At 46.4% G+C, this 21,735-nt stretch overlaps 1 protein-coding gene across 1 annotated transcript in view; it reads right to left on the bottom strand.

Annotated features, from left to right (window-relative positions):
- The window catches only part of LOC123770248 (uncharacterized), a 327,397-nt gene that overhangs the window by 254,117 nt on the left and 51,545 nt on the right, over nt 1-21,735 (bottom strand). The window contains exons 3-4 of the mRNA XM_069339624.1: nt 9,006-9,044; nt 7,245-7,399 (exon numbers count right to left, since the gene is read on the bottom strand). Of these exons, the coding sequence (XP_069195725.1) occupies nt 7,245-7,399; nt 9,006-9,044 (194 nt within the window). The remainder of the gene's footprint in view (nt 1-7,244; nt 7,400-9,005; nt 9,045-21,735) is intronic.

Here is a 21,735-nt window from a genome sequence, read left to right as displayed (position 1 = left end):
GAGGTGGTACTGGTCGAGGGTGTCACTAGTGATACTCGGGCAGTACCCCTCCATAAGGTTACCCTGGAATCTGATTTCCACAAGGGTGTTTGTACAGTCGGAGTCACTTCATACCTACCTTTCCCTAATGTTGATGTAATAGTTGGTAATGATTTAGCAGGGGATAAGGTAGGGGACTCCAGACTGCCTATTATGTTGCCTACCCCTAAGGTTTGCCTGGATCCACCCGCCGCAGAGGATAATGTTGTGTACCCTGCGTGCGCGGTGACCAGGTCTATGGGACTTAAATGTAAGGGCAGCTCTGTGCTTGCCAAGGTGGTAAATCCCGAGGTCACGAGGAGCTTTCCGAGTGGTGAAAACCAAGTGGACCTCGCGGACACATTCATGGCCCGACTCGATGACGTGGCCGAGGACCTTGTGGAGAGCCTGCCACCGCCATCTACAGAGAGTAGTGGGGAGGTGGAGGAGAACACTGTTGAGTCTCGGCCAATGGCATCTGACCAAGGCCTAGATGCCTCCTTGAGTGAGTTACAGAAAGCTGACCCCACTCTTGCAGATTGTCATGAAACAGCCGTCTCTATGGAGGAAATTGTAGACGCAGCCACTGGGTACTACTACAATGATCGGATTTTGATGAGAAAATGGAGACCACAGAGTGCTCCCTTGTCAAATGAGTGGGAGGTAGTCCACCAGGTTATGTTGCCGACCTGCTATAGAGAAAGAGTTTTGGCAGCTGCTCATGATGATCCTATGGGGGGACATCAAGGTATTAATATTACGTATCACAAAATTTTAAAGTATTTTTTCTGGCCCAAGCTGAAAAGCGATGTGGCAAAATTTTGTAATGCGTGTATTGTTTGTCAACTGGTTGGGAAACCAAACCAGACTCCACCTAAAGCTCCTCTAAGGCCTATTGTCGTGCCGGAGGAACCATTTTCTCATGTGGTAATGGACTGTGTTGGACCATTACCTAGAACTAAGTCTGGTAATATTTACCTAATCACGATGATGTGTATCACTACTCGTTACCCAGAGGCTTTTGCTGTAAGGAACATCCGAGCAAAACCTGTTGTTGCTCGTATGTTGCAATTTTTTTCCACTTTTGGACTGCCTCGGGTCGTGCAAACTGACAATGGTACTAATTTTAAGTCTGATGTTTTCGAGCAATTTTGTAAGGAACCTGGAATAACTCATAAGGTTTCCAGCCCATACCATCCACAGAGTCAGGGGGTAATTGAACGTTTCCATCTAACTCTGAAGCAGATGTTGAAGACATCGTGCGAGAGTTCCCACACCTTCTGGGATGAGAATTTACCGTATGTTTTGTTTGCGGCTAGAGAGGGATTACAAAGTTCACTGGGCTGTTCTCCTTTTGAGTTAGTCTTTGGCCATAAAGTTCGTGGACCCTTGCAAATGTTACAGGAGAATCTGTTAGGGAACATAACGTTAACCGAAGGTTCGGCTTTCTTTGCGCAACACCACCAGAGACTCAAGGACTGCAAGGCGGCTGCATTAAAGTATCTTGGCAAGGCCCAAGAAAAGATGAAAGAACGTAACGATGCTAAATCTAAGTTACGGGTATTTCAGCCTGGCAACCCTGTCCTGGTATTAAAGCCTCGACTAGGGAACACTATGTCCCACAAGTACGAAGGCCCCTACATTGTGACAGAAAAGACTGGGGACCTCACGTACAAAGTGAGGCACTCTGACAAACGTAACCAGGTAATGCTCATACATGTAAATCGACTGAAGAAGTTCCAGGGCCCCAGGCCCATTGCACTAACCAATGTTTCCATTTCCAGTGAGAGAGGGGATGATTGCTCTGGGGACCCAACTAATCTCATTTTCAATAATTCTAGTTCTGTGAATGCTGTGGAGGAACTGTCCCATTTGCAGATGGCCCAACGTGAAGAGGTGCAGTCGTTGGTTGATGAATTCTCCAGTCTGTTCGGGGAGGTCCCGACCCAGACTGATGCCATTTGCCATGATGTCGAGTTGATGGACTACACTCCCATTCGCCTTCAACCCTATCGGATGAGTCCAGAAAAGAAGGCCATCATACGGAAGGAGGTCGACTTCTTGCTCCAGCACGGCCTCATCCGGCCGAGCCAGGGCTCTTGGTGCTCGCCCTGCCTTTTGGTCCCCAAACCAGACGGCTCCTGGCGATTATGCACCGACTATCGGCAGCTCAACAAGGTGACCATTGTGGATGCCTATCCGCTGCCCCTCCTCGAGGACTGCATTGACGAGTTGGGAAATACCAAGTACGTTTCGAAATTCGACCTCTCGAGGGGGTATTATCAAATCCCACTCACTGAACGTGCTAAACAGCTCACCGCGTTCGTGACACCCGAGGGTGTTTTTGAGTATCGAGTGTTACCGTTCGGCTTGCGTAATGCCCCTGCCACGTTCCAGAGACTCATGAACTCTCTACTCGCTAAGGTGCCAAATTGTCGGGCGTATTTAGATGATATCGTGCTGTTTGACAGTAATTGGGCTGACCACATAGCTAGGTTACGCCAGTTGTTTGCCATCTTGAAAAGGGCAAATCTTACCTTAAATGCTAAAAAGTGTCATTTTGGCCAAGGCACAGTGACGTACCTCGGTTATGAAGTGGGCCAAGGAAAAGTGTTACCTCGGCAAGATAAAATCAATGCCATTCTGGAGTATCCAGTACTAAAGTCTAAAAAGGACGTTCAAAGATTTATCGGTATGTGTGCGTACTATCGACGTTTTTGTCAGAACTTTTCCAGTGTTGCCACTCCTCTCACAGACTTGTTGCGGAAAGCCGTTAAATTTAAGTGGTCATCAGACTGTGCAGAGGCATTTAAAAATTTGAAATTGATCTTAGCTTCCGCCCCAGTGCTTGCTAGTCCAAGGTTCGACCGACCGTTTAAAATTCATGTTGACGCGTCTGACTCGGGTGCTGGTGCAGTGTTGTTGCAAACTGGGGATGATCAGGTGGAACACCCAGTATATTATTACTCGGTGAAATTCGACAAGGCGCAACGCAATTATTCAGTGGTAGAAAAAGAGGCGTTGGCGCTAGTGTTAACATGTAAAAAGTTCGAAGTTTACCTCACAGGTAATATAGTGGAAGTGTACACGGACCATAACCCACTAGTCTTCCTGACTCAGATGAAGGGTAAGAATAAACGCATCCTCAGGTGGGCGTTGTACCTACAGGACTTCAATCTTTCCATTACCCACCTACCGGGCAGACTCAACGTGATAGCCGACGCTCTGTCCCGGTTGCCTGAATAACATTCATCTGAGCCACAGAAAGCCATTTACCAACTGTCATGCTTTAGTTAATTTTTTTTTAGGTTCTCCTGTGACATTAAATATTCCGGGTCCAATTTATTTACTTCCCTGTTCTTTTATTTTTGTTGTGTATGTTTTTTTTTTCTTTCAGAGAACTCCTTTGTATTTTTTTTTGCAGAGAAATTGCTTTTGATTGATTTTTTGTTTTTGTCATATGTTTTTCTTTTTGTTCTCTGTATACTCTTACAAAAAAATATAACTACTATTCTAGTAGTCACATTTTTTTTTCTCTGAAGGGGGGAGGAGTGTTACGACCCTGGGTTCTCCAGTGGAAACCAGAGGTCAAAATTGAGCTATTAAACTTCCTGGTAGCACAGTTGGGCATCTAGAATGTCAATTGTTTGCATCTTCCCTGCCAGACGTAAGACTATTATTGTTTCTCAAAGAGCATTTAAAGACTGAGCTGGGGGTTGATTATTAAATAATAACATAGGCACCAACTTTGCTTACTAATACTTTCTAATCATTCATAAAGTAACAATACGTTGCATAGGGGAAGATCTTTAATGTGCTTAGCTGCATGATCAATTAGGCTCCTCCCGGCACCACGAGATGAGGGAGGCAACTGGTGGCTAGCTCCTCCTTCTCTGTGGCTGGTGTGGTGCGGTTAAGACCTACTCTGTGGCTGTATCCCTACTCTCCTTCCTTCTTCTCTTACTTATTTCCCTTACCTGAAGTTCCTGTATCCTTAAGCTAAGTACGGGGCACTAGTGAGTGTGCCTACTCTGGTAGTAACGATTGGTGAGACCTGGGGATAGTATTTTGCCAGTGTTTGGGTACCCCTAAGTGTTGTGGTTTGTATTAGGGTCCCACGTGGTTTCACTACCCTAAGCTGCATCCAGCTTCAGTGCTTATCCAGTAGTACTTTACCCTAGCTTGTTATTAGTGTAAACCTTGTATCCTGTCTATGTGGACCAAGGCTTTTAACGTAAGATAGTGTGGTAAAGTTATTATTATTATTGTTATTGGTGTGCGTGTATGGGGGGGTTGTTAAGGGGTTAATAAATAAGTACATGAATTACAGAGTATCTCTTCTTCCAAGGTGGGAGCGCAGTGATCAACCCTTAGACTAACATATATGGTCTTGTAGCAAGTTATTACTACTGTGGATAGTTTATTTTGGGGGCCGGGCCTTTTAGCTCTCCCATATTTGATACTCTTGTCTTCTAACTACCTTTACCCCTTAATATTACCAGAACCCCATAGAAGCCCCACTCATATCAGTTGTAACAGACAGGAACAGGAAATTAGAGAAATCAGGACAAGAGGATATAGCTGGAAGTTGTAAAGGCAAGTGAGTGGAAGAAATGTAAGAAAATACTCGTACCCTGTACACTGATAGAAGAAATATTGGAAACTACTGAGCCTTCATCCACAATTTTAAGACCAAATACGACAAAGAACTCGTCGTGCTGTTAACGCCTTTGAGTCCCTGATATATACGAACATTTATATATGAACTTTATTTTACTACAGTAAAGTATATATTGCAATTAAGTAATTTGGAGTAATGTTCACATTCTTTCCTAATATATTTCTTTAGCAGTACATGAACATTCTAAAGTACCTGGCGCCGGTCCTCGGGGAAAGAAATACGATGCTTTAATGTGTGGCTGGCTTGTTCGAGGTTATAACGGATGCACATACGAGAAAAGGCACAGTTGATGCATTAGAAGAAGGGCTATCAGAAGAGTGTGGTGACCCTGGACCCTGGTGTCCAGGGTCACCACACAAGGACCACAGAGACACCTCGCAGCTGCACCTAGAACATCCATGACCAAATTTCCAACACATATTGCAGAGGCGAGGAGAGGGGATGAACTCCTAAAAGGGGCATCAGGCACCTGCAAGAATGGCGGAAGACGAAAGTGTCTTCACTTTCCCTCGTCCCCTGGTCAGTTTGATGACCAGCAGAGATCATCAAAAGTGATCTTGACAATACAAAGGGGTTGATGACGACGACTTCGAGGACAGAAAACCCTGAGCCTCAAGGATGTATTTAATATCCTCATAGCAGTCATTGAGGTCTCCATCTCCAGCTACAACATGGTGCAGGAGAACAAGAGTGCCAATGCTGGCGTTCAACAGGGTATTTTACGGCACCCCGAACTTGGGTGGCACCAGTTCAGGAGAAGGTAACTAGGCAGACAGTTGTTTCCTGAGGAAGGGCTACAACTTCACGAGTGCCAGTCCAGGTGGGGTTAAAAGTTATTTGGGAATCCACAGAGTCAATAAAGTGCTGATGGACAATCACATAATCAGCGAGAGTATGTTGAATGTGACAAAGGTCAAAGAATTTAGGCAATGTAGAGAGACCGAACAAATCCTGGAACGTAGCAGAGTCTCGGCCAGTCTCAAACGCTGTCACTCAATATATTTGTTTCAACCCGTCCTCGACTTGAGTCCATTACATCCAGCGGTCGACCCCACAGACGCATTCGTAAATTTTAACATGCTGTTCATTCAAAACGGGATTTTTTCAAATATAAATTAATATTATAATCTATTAGCATATTGTGCACATATAGGCATAGGTTAGGTTAGGTGTTTAGGTTCTGTTGGCGATTATTTGCATTTGTAATACGTGGGTGAAGCATTTATAGCGTTGTGGTTCGAACAAAATTCGTCAGTGAGCAACCCGTCCTCGACTCAAGTCCATTACATCCAGTGGTTGACCCCACAGACGCATTCATAAATTTTTACATGCTGTTCATTCAAAACGGGAATTTTCTCAAGTATAAATTAATATTATAATATATTAGCATATTGTGCATATATAGGCATAGGATAGGTTAGGTTAGGTGTTTAGGTTCTGTTGGCGATTATTTGTATTTGTAGTACGTGGGTGAAGCATTTATAGCGTTGTGATTCGAACAAAATTCGTCAGTGAAGCACTTGTTCCGGATATGTTCGTACGTCAGCAGTTGTGAGTCGTGTGTAAATCGCTTTTCATTCATAAACAGGGGGTTTGGCGGGTGCATGGAATCACTTTTGGATCTTTGTTTGGAGGACGGGCTGCAGTGAGGAACTTGTTCCGGAAGTGTTCGAACCAAATCAGTTGTGAGTCGTGTGTAAACCGTTTTTTATTCATAAACAGGGGGGGGGGGGTTGGTGGGCGCATGGAATCATTTTTGGGTCTTTGTTTGGAGAACGGGCTTATTTGTTTAAACTTTTCTGCTTAAACTTTTCTTGTTCAACTTTTTGATCAAGATCTTGTTCAAAGTTCTTATTACATGCAAGTGAAACTTCTTTTAATTTTGAACAATTCAAACCTCGTCATTTTGCTGCCATTAAAACATACAGTCCGTCATAAAAAATCGTCAAATCCACTTTTTTGATAATTTGCTGACAAACCCCCTGTTTATGAATGTAAAACTTTACATATTACTCACAACTCATTACGTTCAAACTTTCTCAAGCTGTGCTTCGCTCACTAACCATGTTCGAACCGCACTTCCATTAATGTTTCGACCACATAGTATAAATACAAATAATTGCTAACACAAATCTGAAAACCTATCCTAACCACGGTCTAACTATATACACAATTCTAAAATATATAATAAATTAATTTATTTTTAAGGAAATGCCGACGTTAATAACAAGGTGCGCTAAAACCGTCCCTGGGGTCGGCCACAGCTTCAGAAGAGCACAGCTGGAAGATAGGCTAAAAATGTACACATTCTGCATTCCCTAAAGATAAGGTGTTGCCTAAGTAATAAAAATAAAGTCTAGATTTTGGTGCTCTGACTGATACATAATACGTTAAGGTTTACCCGGGAGTATGGATGAAGAACATGCTATGTTTTCCCTTTGTAGGAAACGTGTGTCTTTCAGTGACGTCACAGTGAACTCCCGCATGGCGTACAGTCTAAAGCTAAATATAGTAATTTGATTTGTCATAGTGATGCTGGGTGTACCTGGAGCTTGAGGTCACAAGCAGTGTTGGCGGAGATGACGAGTGTTGCGGTGAGGGCCATCTGGGACTCCCGGCCGTGGGTGGCCAGGGCCCTGCTCGTCACCTGGCCCTGGTACTCGTACTGGTACTGCTGCCCGGCCTCGAACACTCCCTCTCCTGCTCATACCAAACAAGTTAATGATGCCTTCTAGGAGTCGAGGAGCCTCGCTGCCACTTGTGCGACAGTGAGGCTCATACAAGCGAGGCTTACATTTTATAAACACAAAATTACTTGATTTATTTGATTGAATTTGAATATTTTGTTTCATTCACATATTTTACAAATTTCAATGGTTATTCATCATTCACTGGAGTTTAATTATAGAATTGGTCTTTAGTCGAGCCACTGCCTGGTGTCCTAAGGTGACATATACTGTCAGAGGAGATGACTTCAACGGCGTATAGTTAGCATCTTCTGAAAGTTATACCAGAAATACATTACCTCCGGGACCCTCCTGGACCTGCACAAGCTTCACCATGCTTGTGGAACATTGTACTCACCAGCATGGGTGACATGAGTAGTGGAACTTGTGGAACATTGTACTCACCAGCATGGGTGACATGAGTAGTGGAACTTGTGGAACATTGTACTCACCAGCATGGGTGACATGAGTAGTGGAACTTGTGGAACATTGTACTCACCAGCATGGGTGACATGAGTAGTGGAACTTGTGGAACATTGTACTCACCAGCATGGGTGACATGAGTAGTGGAACTTGTGGAACATTGTACTCACCAGCATGGGTGACATGAGTAGTGGAACTTGTGGAACATTGTACTCACCAGCATGGGTGACATGAGTAGTGGAACTTGTGAAACATTGTACTCACCAGCATGGGTGACATGAGTAGTGGAACTTGTGGAACATTGTACTCACCAGCATGGGTGACATGAGTAGTGGAACTTGTGGAACATTGTACTCACCAGCATGGGTGACATGAGTAGTGGAACTTGTGGAACATTGTACTCACCAGCATGGGTGACATGAGTAGTGGAACTTGTGGAACATTGTACTCACCAGCATGGGTGACATGAGTAGTGGAACTTGTGGAACATTGTACTCACCAGCATGGGTGACATGAGTAGTGGAACTTGTGGAACATTGTACTCACCAGCATGGGTGACATGAGTAGTGGAACTTGTGGAACATTGTACTCACCAGCATGGGTGACATGAGTAGTGGAACTTGTGGAACATTGTACTCACCAGCATGGGTGACATGAGTAGTGGAACTTGTGGAACATTGTACTCACCAGCATGGGTGACATGAGTAGTGGAACTTGTGGAACATTGTACTCACCAGCATGGGTGACATGAGTAGTGGAACTTGTGGAACATTGTACTCACCAGCATGGGTGACATGAGTAGTGGAACTTGTGGAACATTGTACTCACCAGCATGGGTGACATGAGTAGTGGAACTTGTGGAACATTGTACTCACCAGCATGGGTGACATGAGTAGTGGAACTTGTGGAACATTGTACTCACCAGCATGGGTGACATGAGTAGTGGAACTTGTGGAACATTGTACTCACCAGCATGGGTGACATGAGTAGTGGAACTTGTGGAACATTGTACTCACCAGCATGGGTGACATGAGTAGTGGAACTTGTGGAACATTGTACTCACCAGCATGGGTGACATGAGTAGTGGAACTTGTGAAACATTGTACTCACCAGCATGGGTGACATGAGTAGTGGAACTTGTGGAACATTGTACTCACCAGCATGGCGGCACACCATAGCGCACACTGGGCCTTCAGCTGAAAAATAGAGTTATCCAATTGTTTATTACTAGCAGTATCCAGCCACGCGTTGTTGTGGCACAGTAACGCATGTGCGTTGCTGAGCCACAGCAACCTTCCCTGTCCCCCAGTCCTCCCAACCATTCCTCACTCCACCATCCCCTCTTCCTTCCCACCATGCCCCACTCGTCTGTCCCTTTGTCCTCCCACCATTCTCCATTCCCCCATCCCCTCGTCCCCACCATCACAAACTCCCCCGTCACCTCGTCCTTCCCCACCATTACCCCCTCCCTTGTCTCCTCGTCCTCCCCACCATTCCCCACTCCCTCGTCCGATGCCTTCCCAAATGGTCTGATGTTCCCTTCAGAAAATTGGGAACATCAAGTGACCTGATGTTCCCATCACTGAAATATAAGAAAAACAGTTAAAAATTAAATGAAAATAAAAAAAAATAAAAAAATAAACTATACTCACGAAGTGAACGGTATGGTAAACAAAAATTCCATATTTTCCTATTTTCGTCTGTGTTGTGTTGGTGAGGGAAAATGGCTCAAGTGCTTGGTGAGCCTTTCTGAACTTTCCTTTTGTGTTATGTCTGCTGAATATTAATCACTTTGAGCCAGAGAATAAGACGGTGCCCACCCTATCCTCCCTTGTTGTTGTGTGGGGGCCGGAATGTAGGGGACGTTATATCTTCTCAAATCAGTAACTGTCCCATCACAAATTCCCATTTCTTACTAGTGCTATATAGTCAAAATGGCCTAGAGCTTTCTCCTGATAATTACCGCTCCAAGCAACAGCCTGGTGGACCAAACTCTCACAAGTCAAGTCTGGCCTCAAGCCGGGCTTGGGGAGTAAAAGAACTCCCAGAACCCCATCAACCAGGTATCAACCAGGAAAACCTTGCTTTAACTGCCCCCTCCCCTATCGCACAGCCCATTTATGTTGAGCGTTGTTCAAGTAATCAGAGAAACCATCGTACTGGAAGGAGAATAATAATGACTACATCCACTGATCTATCACCCTATCGCAAACATTCTCCTCCACAGAACCCATCTCAGGGGCCCACCCCTCACTGTCTGCACCATGGAACCCCAAGGCTCCCGTCCACCTCACAATTCCCCTGCAGGATCCTTACACAGCACTTTCCTCATTGAATCACTCGGTAGGTGACCACTGTCACCTACCACCACCTCACCAATCTCCCACCTACTGTCACCTACCACCACCTCACCAATCTCCCACCTACTGTCACCTACCACCACCTCACCAATCTCCCACCTACTGTCACCTACCACCACCTCACCAATCTCGCACCCACTGTCACCTACCACCACCTCACCAATCTCCCACCTACCGTCACCTACCACCACCCCACCAATCTCCCACCTACCGTCACCTACCACCACCCCACCAATCTCCCACCTACCGTCACCTACCACCACCCCACCAATCTCCCACCTACCGTCACCTACCACCACCCCACCAATCTCCCACCTACCGTCACCTACCACCACCCCACCAATCTCCCACCTACCGTCACCTACCACCACCCCACCAATCTCCCACCTACCGTCACCTACCACCACCCCACCAATCTCCCACCTACCGTCACCTACCACCACCCCACCAATCTCCCACCTACCGTCACCTACCACCACCCCACCAATCTCCCACCTACCGTCACCTACCACCACCCCACCAATCTCCCACCTACCGTCACCTACCACCACCTCACCAATCTCCCACCTACTGTCACCTACCACCACCTCACCAATCTCCCACCTACTGTCACCTACCACCACCTCACCAATCTCCCACCTACCGTCACCTACCACCACTCCACCAATCTCCCACCTACCGTCAACTACCACCACCTCACCAATCTCCCACCTACTGTCACCTACCACCACCTCACCAATCTCCCACCTACTGTCACCTACCACCACCTCACCAATCTCCCACCTACCGTCACCTACCACCACCCCACCAATCTCCCACCTACCGTCACCTACCACCACCTCACCAATCTCCCACCTACTGTCACCTACCACCACCTCACCAATCTCCCACCTACTGTCACCTACCACCACCTCACCAATCTCCCACCTACCGTCACCTACCACCACTCCACCAATCTCCCACCTACTGTCAACTACCACCACCTCACCAATCTCCCACCTACTGTCACCTACCACCACCTCACCAATCTCCCACCTACTGTCACCTACCACCACCTCACCAATCTCCCACCTACTGTCACCTACCACCACCCCACCAATCTCCCACCTACTGTCACCTACCACCACCTCACCAATCTCCCACCTACTGTCACCTACCACCACCTCACCAATCTCCCACCTACTGTCACCTACCACCACCTCACCAATCTCCCACCTACTGTCACCTACCACCACCCCACCAATCTCCTTCACCGCACACACCACTATCAGCAGGCACTATGACAATGAGATGACCAAAGATGGTGATAGTAGTAGTAAGATACAGCAATCCGTTAAATGACAGAAGACCTTGTCAGGAGCATGATAGAAACTACAGATGAGTCCCCGTGTTGTAGCGGTAAGACACTCGCCTGGCGTTTCACAAAGCGCTTTGGCCTGGGTTCGTATCCTGGCCGGGGAGGATTTACTGATCGCCAATCCTTAACTGTAGCCTCTGTTTACCCAACAGTAAAATGGGTACCTGGTTGCTAAATGATTTGGCGGGTCATATTCCGGGAATGTTAGGATTAAGGACTTGCTCGAAATGCTATGCTTGCTAGTGGCTGTACAAGAATGTAAGATATACTCTATACTCAACAGCATGAATGTATATATACTCTTGTATATATAAATAAAAACAAAAACAAAAACATGGCAACATCACTATAATAGAGAGAGCAGTTTCTGTTGCCTGCAGGACGGTATCCAGACTGTTAATGATGGGTGACTTCCTCCGTGGAAAAGGTAGACTGGGTAAATAAGTCACCACATGGAGGTACAAACACATGGGGAACTAAAATATTAAACGTGGCAACAAGAAACGTTTTAAGCCAACATGTCTAGGGACCGAATAATGAGAGGAAATGACGTACCAGCCAGCCTTGATCTAATATTCTACTTTGAGCGAGTCAGACATAAGGGAAGTCAAATTAGAACCTTCCCATGGTAATAAGTAACCACAGAGTGGTTACTTATTACCTACTTCCACTTATCTAGTGGAAGTAGGAATAACCTACCTAAGAAATCGTTCTTAGAAAAAAAAGAACAGGTGATGAAACTGAGAAAGAGAGAGGATGGGTACACAGAGGATGTTAAGGTGTGTGAAGAACTCAACAAGAGATTTCAGGAGTTCTTCAGAACATAACAAGAAGTCCCCTAAACTAGAAGCGCCTTGCATGCCACTCACTATGGAGTATAGTAAGTCACTAGAAACAGGGGACCTACTAGAAAGTTAAAAGACAACTAATATAGTCCCAATATACAAAAAAGTTGACAATTAGGAGGCAATAAACTACATGCCGATGTCCTTAACTTGTATACCATATAATGGTATACAAGTTGATGGAGAAGATCGTGAGAAAAAAGCTTGTAGCGCATCTGGAGAGAAGGGACTTTGTGACACATCACCACCAGCATGGGTTCATGAATGGCAAATCATGCCTCACAGATTTAATAGAATTTTATGATCGGGCAAAACACAATAAGCAAGAAAGAGAAGGGTAGGCAGACTGCATTTTCCTGGACTGACAGAAATAGTCCCCCATAGACAGCTGCTGCGTAAGTTGTAGAAACAGGCAAGAGTAACAAGTCAGGTGCCCCGTTGTATAACGGACTACCAAGCAACAAAACAGAGATACTGTGGGGGGAGAAATCTCATAACACAGACATGTCACAAGCGAAGTACGACAGATCTATCTTGTTTCAGATATATGTGAATGATCTTCCAGAGGGTATAGACTCATTCCTTTTTTATGTTTGCTGACGATGCTATAGTCATGAGAAGAATTAAGACAGAGGAGAACAGCAGGATGCTACAAGATGACCTGGACTGATTGAATGAATGAATGAATGGTCCTATAAATGGCTACTAGAGTTTAACACGAGTATGAGAAAAGAAATGAAATAGGTATAGGGAGCACGAGGCCAAACAAGGTATAAATTGGGAGATGAAATTCTTCAGGAATCAGGAAGGAAGAAAGATCTGGGGGTTGATATTACACCGGGCTTGGTCTCTGAAGCCCACATCGAACTGATATCATCAGCGGTGTATGCCAGGCTGGCAAACATAAGAACTGCCTATAGAAACTTGGGTAACTAATCATTCAGAACCTTGTATGCCTCATATGTCAAACCAATCTTGGTGCATGCGGCTCCAGCGTTGAGTCCATATTTAGTCGAACACAAGCCGAAGTTAGAAAAAGTTTAGAGGTATGCCCCGCATGCACGGAGCCTGACGACTGAGTGAACAGTGCTCGGGCTTTGTAGTCCTAAGGTTCCGGGTTCGATCCTCGGCGGAGGCAGAAACAAATGGGCCGAGTTTCTTTCACCCTGATGCGTCTGTTCACCTAGCAGGAAATAGGTACCTGGGAGTTAGACAGCTGGTAAAGGCTGCTTCCTGGGGATGTGGAACAAAAAAGGAGGCCTGGTCGAGAATCGGGCCGTTTGGACGCTAAGCCTCAAAATCATCTCAAGATAACCTCAAGATGCCAATAGAATAGTCCCCGAACTGAGAGGCATGAACTGCGAGAAAAGACTACTGGAATTAAACCTCATAGCACTGAAAGACAGAAGAGTTGAAGGAGACATGATTATTATCTACCATATTATCAGAGAAATTTATAGGGCAGATAATGACAAGTTATTTAACATGGGTGGTACACAAACAAAGGAATGCAGGTTGAAACTTAGTATCCAAATGAGTCACAGAGGCGTTGAAAGAATTTGTTTCAGTGTCCAGAGTAATTAACAAATTAAATAAATGCATTAGGAAGTGATGTAGTGGAGGCAGATTTCCTGCACAGTTTTAAATGTAGACATGAAAAATTCCAACAGGATCAGGGACCTGTACAATAGTTGATTGATAATAGAGAGGCGGGCCAACGAGCCGAAGCTTAACCCATACAAACACAATTCAGCGAATACAGATAGCATCAACTGCACATCACGGCCTCCAGGAGCAACCACGTTGGGCGCATGTGTCTACACTGTGTCCCTATGTCAATATTCATCCTCCGACGCTTCGGTGTGCTTTTGGGATCGCCCTAGAGGCCTTTCATATCCTGAAACTGACGATCACCATACGTGCCCGACTCTAGTTTCACCACGAAGCTTTGGAGAGGGCTGCCATCCACCGGAGGTGGGATTCTACCACAGTCAGTTGTACAATCAGTAATCAGCACACTGTCTTCAGGGCTCGCCTCTTTACATGCAGCATTCCGTGCGCCGGTTACCACGCCCGCCACATCCACCGACGGTCCAGGAACGACTACTCCAGCCACCCCACCAAGATGCAATGGAAACGCTAACCCAGTCCTACATCAAACGGGATGACACCCACTGAATCCGGTCCAGGATCACTGCCGTCATTACTGTCGTCAGTAACATCATTGGAGGCACCTTCCATACAAAGATCACTAGTGTCCTGTGGAGGAAAGTCCCTCTCCTTGTAGACCTTGTCATCCGGCGCCACACGGCAAGATGCTGAAATAGGTCCTGGAACCCAGCACATAAGCAGGTTCGGGGCTGCCCGGTATAAAGAAAATACAAGGTACAGCCCATGATAAACACAAAAGAAAGAACACAAACACGCACTGTTTGATTCCCATTCATGAGATATTTAGCCGAGCTAGACAAACTGGCTCACATATACACAAGTCACCATACCATACTGTGACACTGCTAGTGACCACTGCGTCATCCATTTCAATTGGTGTATCAGGGGCCAATACGTATGTGTATACCTTGCTCACGTCCGATTCCCGCACGTCCCTCTCGCTTTTTCACTAATCTACATATATATATATTTTTTATTCACTGCTCAACAACATTTTCCGTTCGAGAGTAGCGTGAATTATATAAACCTGTGTGCAGTGTTTTGACCAATGAGACTCGTCGTTACAAAGCGCCTATTCATTCATAACATAACCCAATACCACAACAACAACAAACGTCAGTTGTCCTCAAGCTAGAGGAGGAGCAGGCAGGATGTATCCATCCTCCTATTTGACATAGGCCTAGGCCTAAGGTCTAGTCTTCAGTGCGCCAAGTAGATCAGCTACAGAGGCACTAAGTGTGCACCGCCCCTCCTACCAACTGTGGTAGGCCCTAGACGTGTGGATTGGCCAGAAATTAAGGCAGCAATTGTTAATGTGGCAATATCGAGGCCTGCTGAGGGGAAGTTGTGAGGTAGGAGTTCTGACGTAGGTTGGGTCGCCTCGCGGTACCTGAAGCCTGGGGCCCCACGCGCGTGAAAAATAGCCTTTGTGCCCTCCCTACCCAAGGTCGTGGTCTGTGTGCGCGACTAGTGTGTTTACACAAGAGACTGCCAGGGCACACCATAGAGTACCCCTACGCTACGTGTGAGTGTAAACCTTGTGCCTTGTAGGTGTATATATGTACATGTGTGCGTACGTAGGGCAGAGTGCAGTGTTGAAGACATACCACCCAACAACACATGAAGTGAGCCGCAGCAAATAGATGGTTGCTGACACGAGAAGTAAGACTTCTAAGAGACAACAACAACAAGTGACCATGGCTGGTGTACCCGGGAACCATAACGACCCCCATCCCCGCCAGGGGCCCCTGGGTGATGGTCCACACCCGGGGCCCTCCGGTCGGGATCCCAGCCCTGGGCCCTCCAACAGTACTGATACAGGAGACTCTACAATAGACGATGAAGGTTTCCAAGTAGTCCAAGGTAGAAGAGGCAGGAAACGGGATAAGTCACGGCGACAGGATGAGCAGCAACAGCAACCTCAGCAACAACAACAACAACAACAACAACAACAACAACAACAACGACGACACGACGAAGACAGTGAGTGGCACACCCTAATCTTTCCTGCAGGGGTAATGACAGCATCAGAGAAGTTTAGATGGATTATTGAGGCCGCCCGCGCCCACAGAGGAAATTATTGTATAGAGAGCAGGTGTGTAGGTGGCAATGTTAGTGCACGGGTGCAGGGTTACAGTGCCCTGAAGTACTTCACAGAGACCAGTCTCGAGTATCTTGGTAAGAATGTCAAATTATTAGAAGCAAACCCACAGACAAGACAAACTAAAATTATAATTAAGAACTATAGCATTCATGTTGACGTGGAATATCTCAAGGACTATACCGAGATTGTTTGGGTCGAGCGCAACACCGGACCAGGGGGACTGCCCAAAAATCAAGCAATTGCTATGTGGAAGGGAGAGCTGCCCCAAGTCATTAAAATACCAGGCATGAGGGCGTGCAAAGTGGAGAGGTATATTGGCAGTCCGTCCTTGTGTGGCAACTGTCAACGGTGGGATCACAGAACGTGGCAATGTGATCGCCCAATTAGGTGTGGGTGTTGCAGTGGCTCTCACGACACCAAGCAGTGTCTGGACAAGCTTAAACAGGGTGGGGGTAGCGGGGTAATACCTAAATGTGTCAACTGCAAGCAGCCCCATCATGCCTGGAACAGATATTGCAGCAGGAGGCCTGACTGGCAGGGCTTGAGAAGGACGCCGACGCAGACGCAGACAGCAGGTGGACCAGTAAACAGGGGCGGGAATGGCTCCGTGAACAGTACCACAGCAAGCCAGGGTCCAGCCTCCAGTAGGCAGACACCAGCCTGGGGTAGTGGTGGAGTGACCCACCACCACCCCGCACAGGCCCAACCAGACCCCATTTCTCTCACAAACCCACTTACCTCAACCCCGCTCACTAACCCCAACCTCATCTCCCTCACTAACCCCAACCCTACCCCACCCGACAACCCCATTCCTGCCTCATCACCCATACCCCCTAACGCCTCCCAGTCAACCAGCCCTTCCGCCTCTCAGGCGACCCTCCCTTTCCCCCACCCTACCACTCCCCCGCCTCACTCACCAGTCAACACCTCACTGGGTCCAGATAAAACAATGCCGCCCGGTATGGAAGCAATGATTACCCACATGATAAAAAATCACCCACTCATGCAAGAACTAATAAGCAAGCAAAATAAACTTGAGAATACCCTATGTACAATCCAGAAGACCCAGGAGGACATACTTCACATTCTGCAGGGCCTGAAGTTGCCTCAGGCGAGTTCAGCAGGTTGCAACTTGGTGCATGGGGATGCAACACGAGCCACGGCACATAACAGCAGACTCAGTGCTACCCAAGTGAACTCAGTGCGACCCAGTGAACACACCACCACCAGTGAACACAACAGCACCACCAGTGAACACAACACCACCAACAGCACCACCAGTGAACACAACACCACCAGTGAACACAACACCACCAACAGCACCACCAGTGAACGCAACACCACCAGTGAAGACAACAGCACCACCAGTGAACACAACGACACTAGTGTACACAACACCACTGACCACTGGCACTGGCATACAAACAGTACCACCAGCACATGACGGTGGTGCAACACCACATACAACACCACCAGTGAACACACTCTCACCAGCAACAACACCACACACAGTACATCTGATGACCAACACCTCCACAATGGATAACCACGCTGAAGAAAGTCTCACTATCCTACAATGGAACTGCAATGGCGTTCGCAATAGAATTAATGACATCATACAATACGCTCGTGAACACCAAACTGACGTCATAGTGCTACAGGAGACAATGGTAGGTGATGACTTCAACCCAAGGTTCAGCGGTTATCGCAAGTTCTCCCTGCCACATGGGGAAAGAAAACGGGGTCTCATCACTTATGTAAATAACAACATTCCCGCACAGATTATTGATGACCTGCAAATGGGGGATGAGTTTGAATCACTGGGAGTAACCCTTTACTTAAACAATAATGCCCTACATATAATCAACCTATATGTGCCACAGAGTAAACTTGACCTTGACGCACTGCCTGAGTTTGTTAATGAAGAACCTACCCTGCTGGTTGGTGACCTGAATGCCAGACACCCACACTTTGGTGCCAACTGTCATCAGCCCAATGTCAATGGACGGAAACTGTCACTCTTTGTCAGGGGAAGTGAAAACCTTAGGGTCCTGGGTGATGAACAGCCAACTCACCTCAGAGGAGGAAGATTAGATTATGCTCTCCTGCTGAATGCACAGGACACGGATGCCAGTACACACATTGTGCACAGTTTATGTAGTGACCATTGGGCACTGATTACCACCGTCGACATGAGCAAGAGAAGGAAAGAGACAAATAAAAGAAAAAGGTTATCACTCGGACCAGATATGAGGCCGCACTTCATAAACAGGATGAGTGACTGGTTCACGGAATACCAAATCCCAGAAGACATTAACACATTTGTTGATGACCTTAACCACCAAATTGAGAGCTGTCTAAGAGTTCCGCGCCGTACGCCTGGGCGAAGTAACCCTCAGAGGAAGAAAATAAAATGGTATGAGAATGATTACATAAAGATGCTTAACGCAAATGTGCGAGACATGAGTAGAGAGTACCGGAGACATCCCACTGAAAGTAACCAAGAGTTGTTTAAGACAGTGTGTCAAGTAGCCAGGGAAGAGAAGATTAAAGAGCGGGAAAGACAATGGCTTGAGTTCACTAGCTCTATTGGACGGGAAACGTCTGCAAGACAAGTGTGGGCAAAAATTCAGATAGCTAAGGGGGGCAGAGCCCGGCCTGCGGCTCACAAAGACCCCCAGGGTAAGGCTGAGGAACTAATTCACAAGTGGAGTGATGCAGCATCCTCCTCCTCCCTCCCTGCAGAAATCAGCAGGGAACAGCTCCTGCGACATGATGACAGAAGAATTAGGATAACAAGAGCACTGTCTAGTGATGACGAGTATGGGGAACCAATCACAGCCCAAGAAGTAAGGGGCGCTATGAAAAAGGGTAAAAGTACGGCACCTGGTGAAGATGGCGTCACCTACGACATACTCAATGCACTGTGTGCAGTGTCTGGGAATCCACTACTCCACCTGTTTAACAAGTCATTCCTAAGTGGAGTGTTGCCCACACAATGGAAACACGCAATAATTATTCCCATACCGAAGCCTAATGACCCTGGTAATTACAGACCTATCAGCCTCGTGTCATGCACTTGCAAGATGCTTGAAAGGATCATCCTAAACCGACTGTTGCACAAAATAGGCAGGTTAGGGGAGGGGGTCAATGGATTTGTTAAAGGACGGAGCACAGCAAATTGTATAGTTAATTACTTGGTTAATGACACGGCTAGGTACTCTGTATTTGTTGACATCAAAGGAGCCTTCGACAAAGCACAGGGGATTGCGATCCTGGACGAGCTTGCATGCATGGGTGTCAAGGGGAGACTCATGAAATGGGTTGAAGACTACCTCACAGGAAGGGAAGCCAAGGTTTGCTTCAATGGAGCAGTCTCCAGAACAATGAGTATGGAACTCGGGACCCCCCAAGGCGGTGTCTTAAGCCCTACACTATTCAATGTACTTATGAACGCCATTGCAAATATTGATTTTCCGGAAGGAACACAACAAGTGGGATATGCAGATGATGTCCTAATACAAGCTCCCACCTTGGGAAAAATTGAACAGTCCATTGAACTCCTCGGAAGGAAATGTATTGAGCTCGGTTTCACTCTCTCCACAAACAAGACGAAGGCATACTCCCATCACAAGCGGAGAGCAAATGAAGAACTGCAAATTAATGGTGTAACACTTGAATGGGTTGACCACTACCGGTACCTTGGCGTCACTGTCGGCTCTAACAAGGGAAAGAAAGAGGAGCTCAATCAACTCATAGGAACATGCAAAAGTCGACTCAAGGCACTGAAAGCTATGACCTGGAATGGACATGGAGCCTCAATTGCCGTGCTCAAAATGATGTACACAGCCTATGTGCGCTCCGTCATAGACTATGCCGCACCAGTACTGTGCACCTACTCCCAAACCGATATGAAAAGGCTTGAAAGCATTCAAAATGAAGCCATGACAATCATTCTTGGAGTCCCAAGAACTGCCAAAACGTCTAATCTACGAGAGGAGTTGTCCCTTCCCAGTATTAAAAACAGAATTCAGGAGCTGAATGCTAAGCTTGCAATTAGGATAGCCAGAGATCCCCATTACAATGATATTGCCAAGAAAAAACTGAGCTCTGTGCTACTTTCAGGGGGAAACAGGAGAAGCAAAAAATGGCATCACAGAGCAGTCTGCTACCTTGAAGAGCTTCACCTGCTTGAGCAAGCCCGTGAGCTCCTGCCTGTAGAGAGGTTACCTCCCTGGGAGGATGACTCATGCAAGATCATCATCAATGAAATGGCAATGAAAAAATCCAACATGATACCACAAGAAATGAGGCACAAGTATCTCGAGGACATTTATAAAGAAGCCGGAGATGAACTAGATCAAATCTACACTGACGGGTCATCTAATCCTATCAATGGCAGGGCTGGTGCAGCATACACGGTAATCAAGGATAATACCTTCCAACGCAGAAATGAAGAAAAAGCACGTATTGAGAACTATGCCTCTTCAACGCAAGCAGAGCTAACTGCCATTGTTATGGCGTTAAGGTTTCTTGAACGGAACACTAATGGTGCAGTGATTTGCACCGATTCAAAAGCAGCACTGCAAAGCCTAAGTAAAAATCAGGCAGAAAATCTTGCAATAGTCGCTGAAATCAAGAGAGCTGTGAGAGTACTTACCAATCAGGGAAGAGTCATCAAGTTTCTGTGGATCCCCTCCCATGTTGGAATATGTGGGAATGAACGAGCAGATGTGCTGGCTGCTGAAGGCGCTGAAGGAGACCATATTGAATACTTCATACCCAAGACTCAACTACAAATTAGAGGTATTATCAGGCAACATCACCGTGACAAGGTAACTGAGGAAAGGAGGATAGAAGCACAAACCAGTGAATCTGTACGATGGTACAACATGGTTGCAGCTGGCAATCCCAATCAGTATGGCCGAAGAGGAGGACGACGAGTGAGAGAATCTGTAATAGCGAGAATCCGTCTTGGATACAAATATCCATGGAGATTTGGAATGGAAACAACAGTTGATCAGCGAAGTTGCAGAATCTGTGGTGAGAGTGATGGACACCGCCTTGACCACTATCTACGTGAATGTGAACACCTGAGAGACATTAGGAATAACTGTAGAATAATAAACCCCACATTGTTTGAGTTAGGAAAACACTATTTGTCAAATATTGATACTGTTCTTAAAAGATTTCCCCATTTTGCACCCGCAAGATAACGTAAGCTTTTAAGGGTTGATAAATGTTAATCTTCTTGTTTGAGGAGCTGTTCACTTGAGACAGTTAAGCAAGTCCCAGCTGTGTCTGGGTACAAGTGACAGGATGAACAACCCAGCGGGTTTTCTTCCTATTGGGGAGTGTTGTACATTCTGCTATGGCGGTATGTTCACTCACAAGATGAGTGGCGCTGCCCAATAAACTCGCCCCTCGGGGCAAAATTTAAAATTTAAACAACAAACGTGGTTGTCATCCTGTACTTTCCAAGTACTCGAGAGTAAAGGAATACTTTTCCTCAACGACACCCGGAGTGTAACTAGTGAACAACATGTCTCT

This window comes from Procambarus clarkii, chromosome 42 (genome assembly GCF_040958095.1).
Source record: "Procambarus clarkii isolate CNS0578487 chromosome 42, FALCON_Pclarkii_2.0, whole genome shotgun sequence".
Lineage (NCBI taxonomy): Eukaryota > Metazoa > Arthropoda > Malacostraca > Decapoda > Cambaridae > Procambarus > Procambarus clarkii.
The sequence above is the reverse complement of the archived record's forward strand: the minus strand, read 5'-3'. Positions and strand labels throughout refer to the sequence as shown.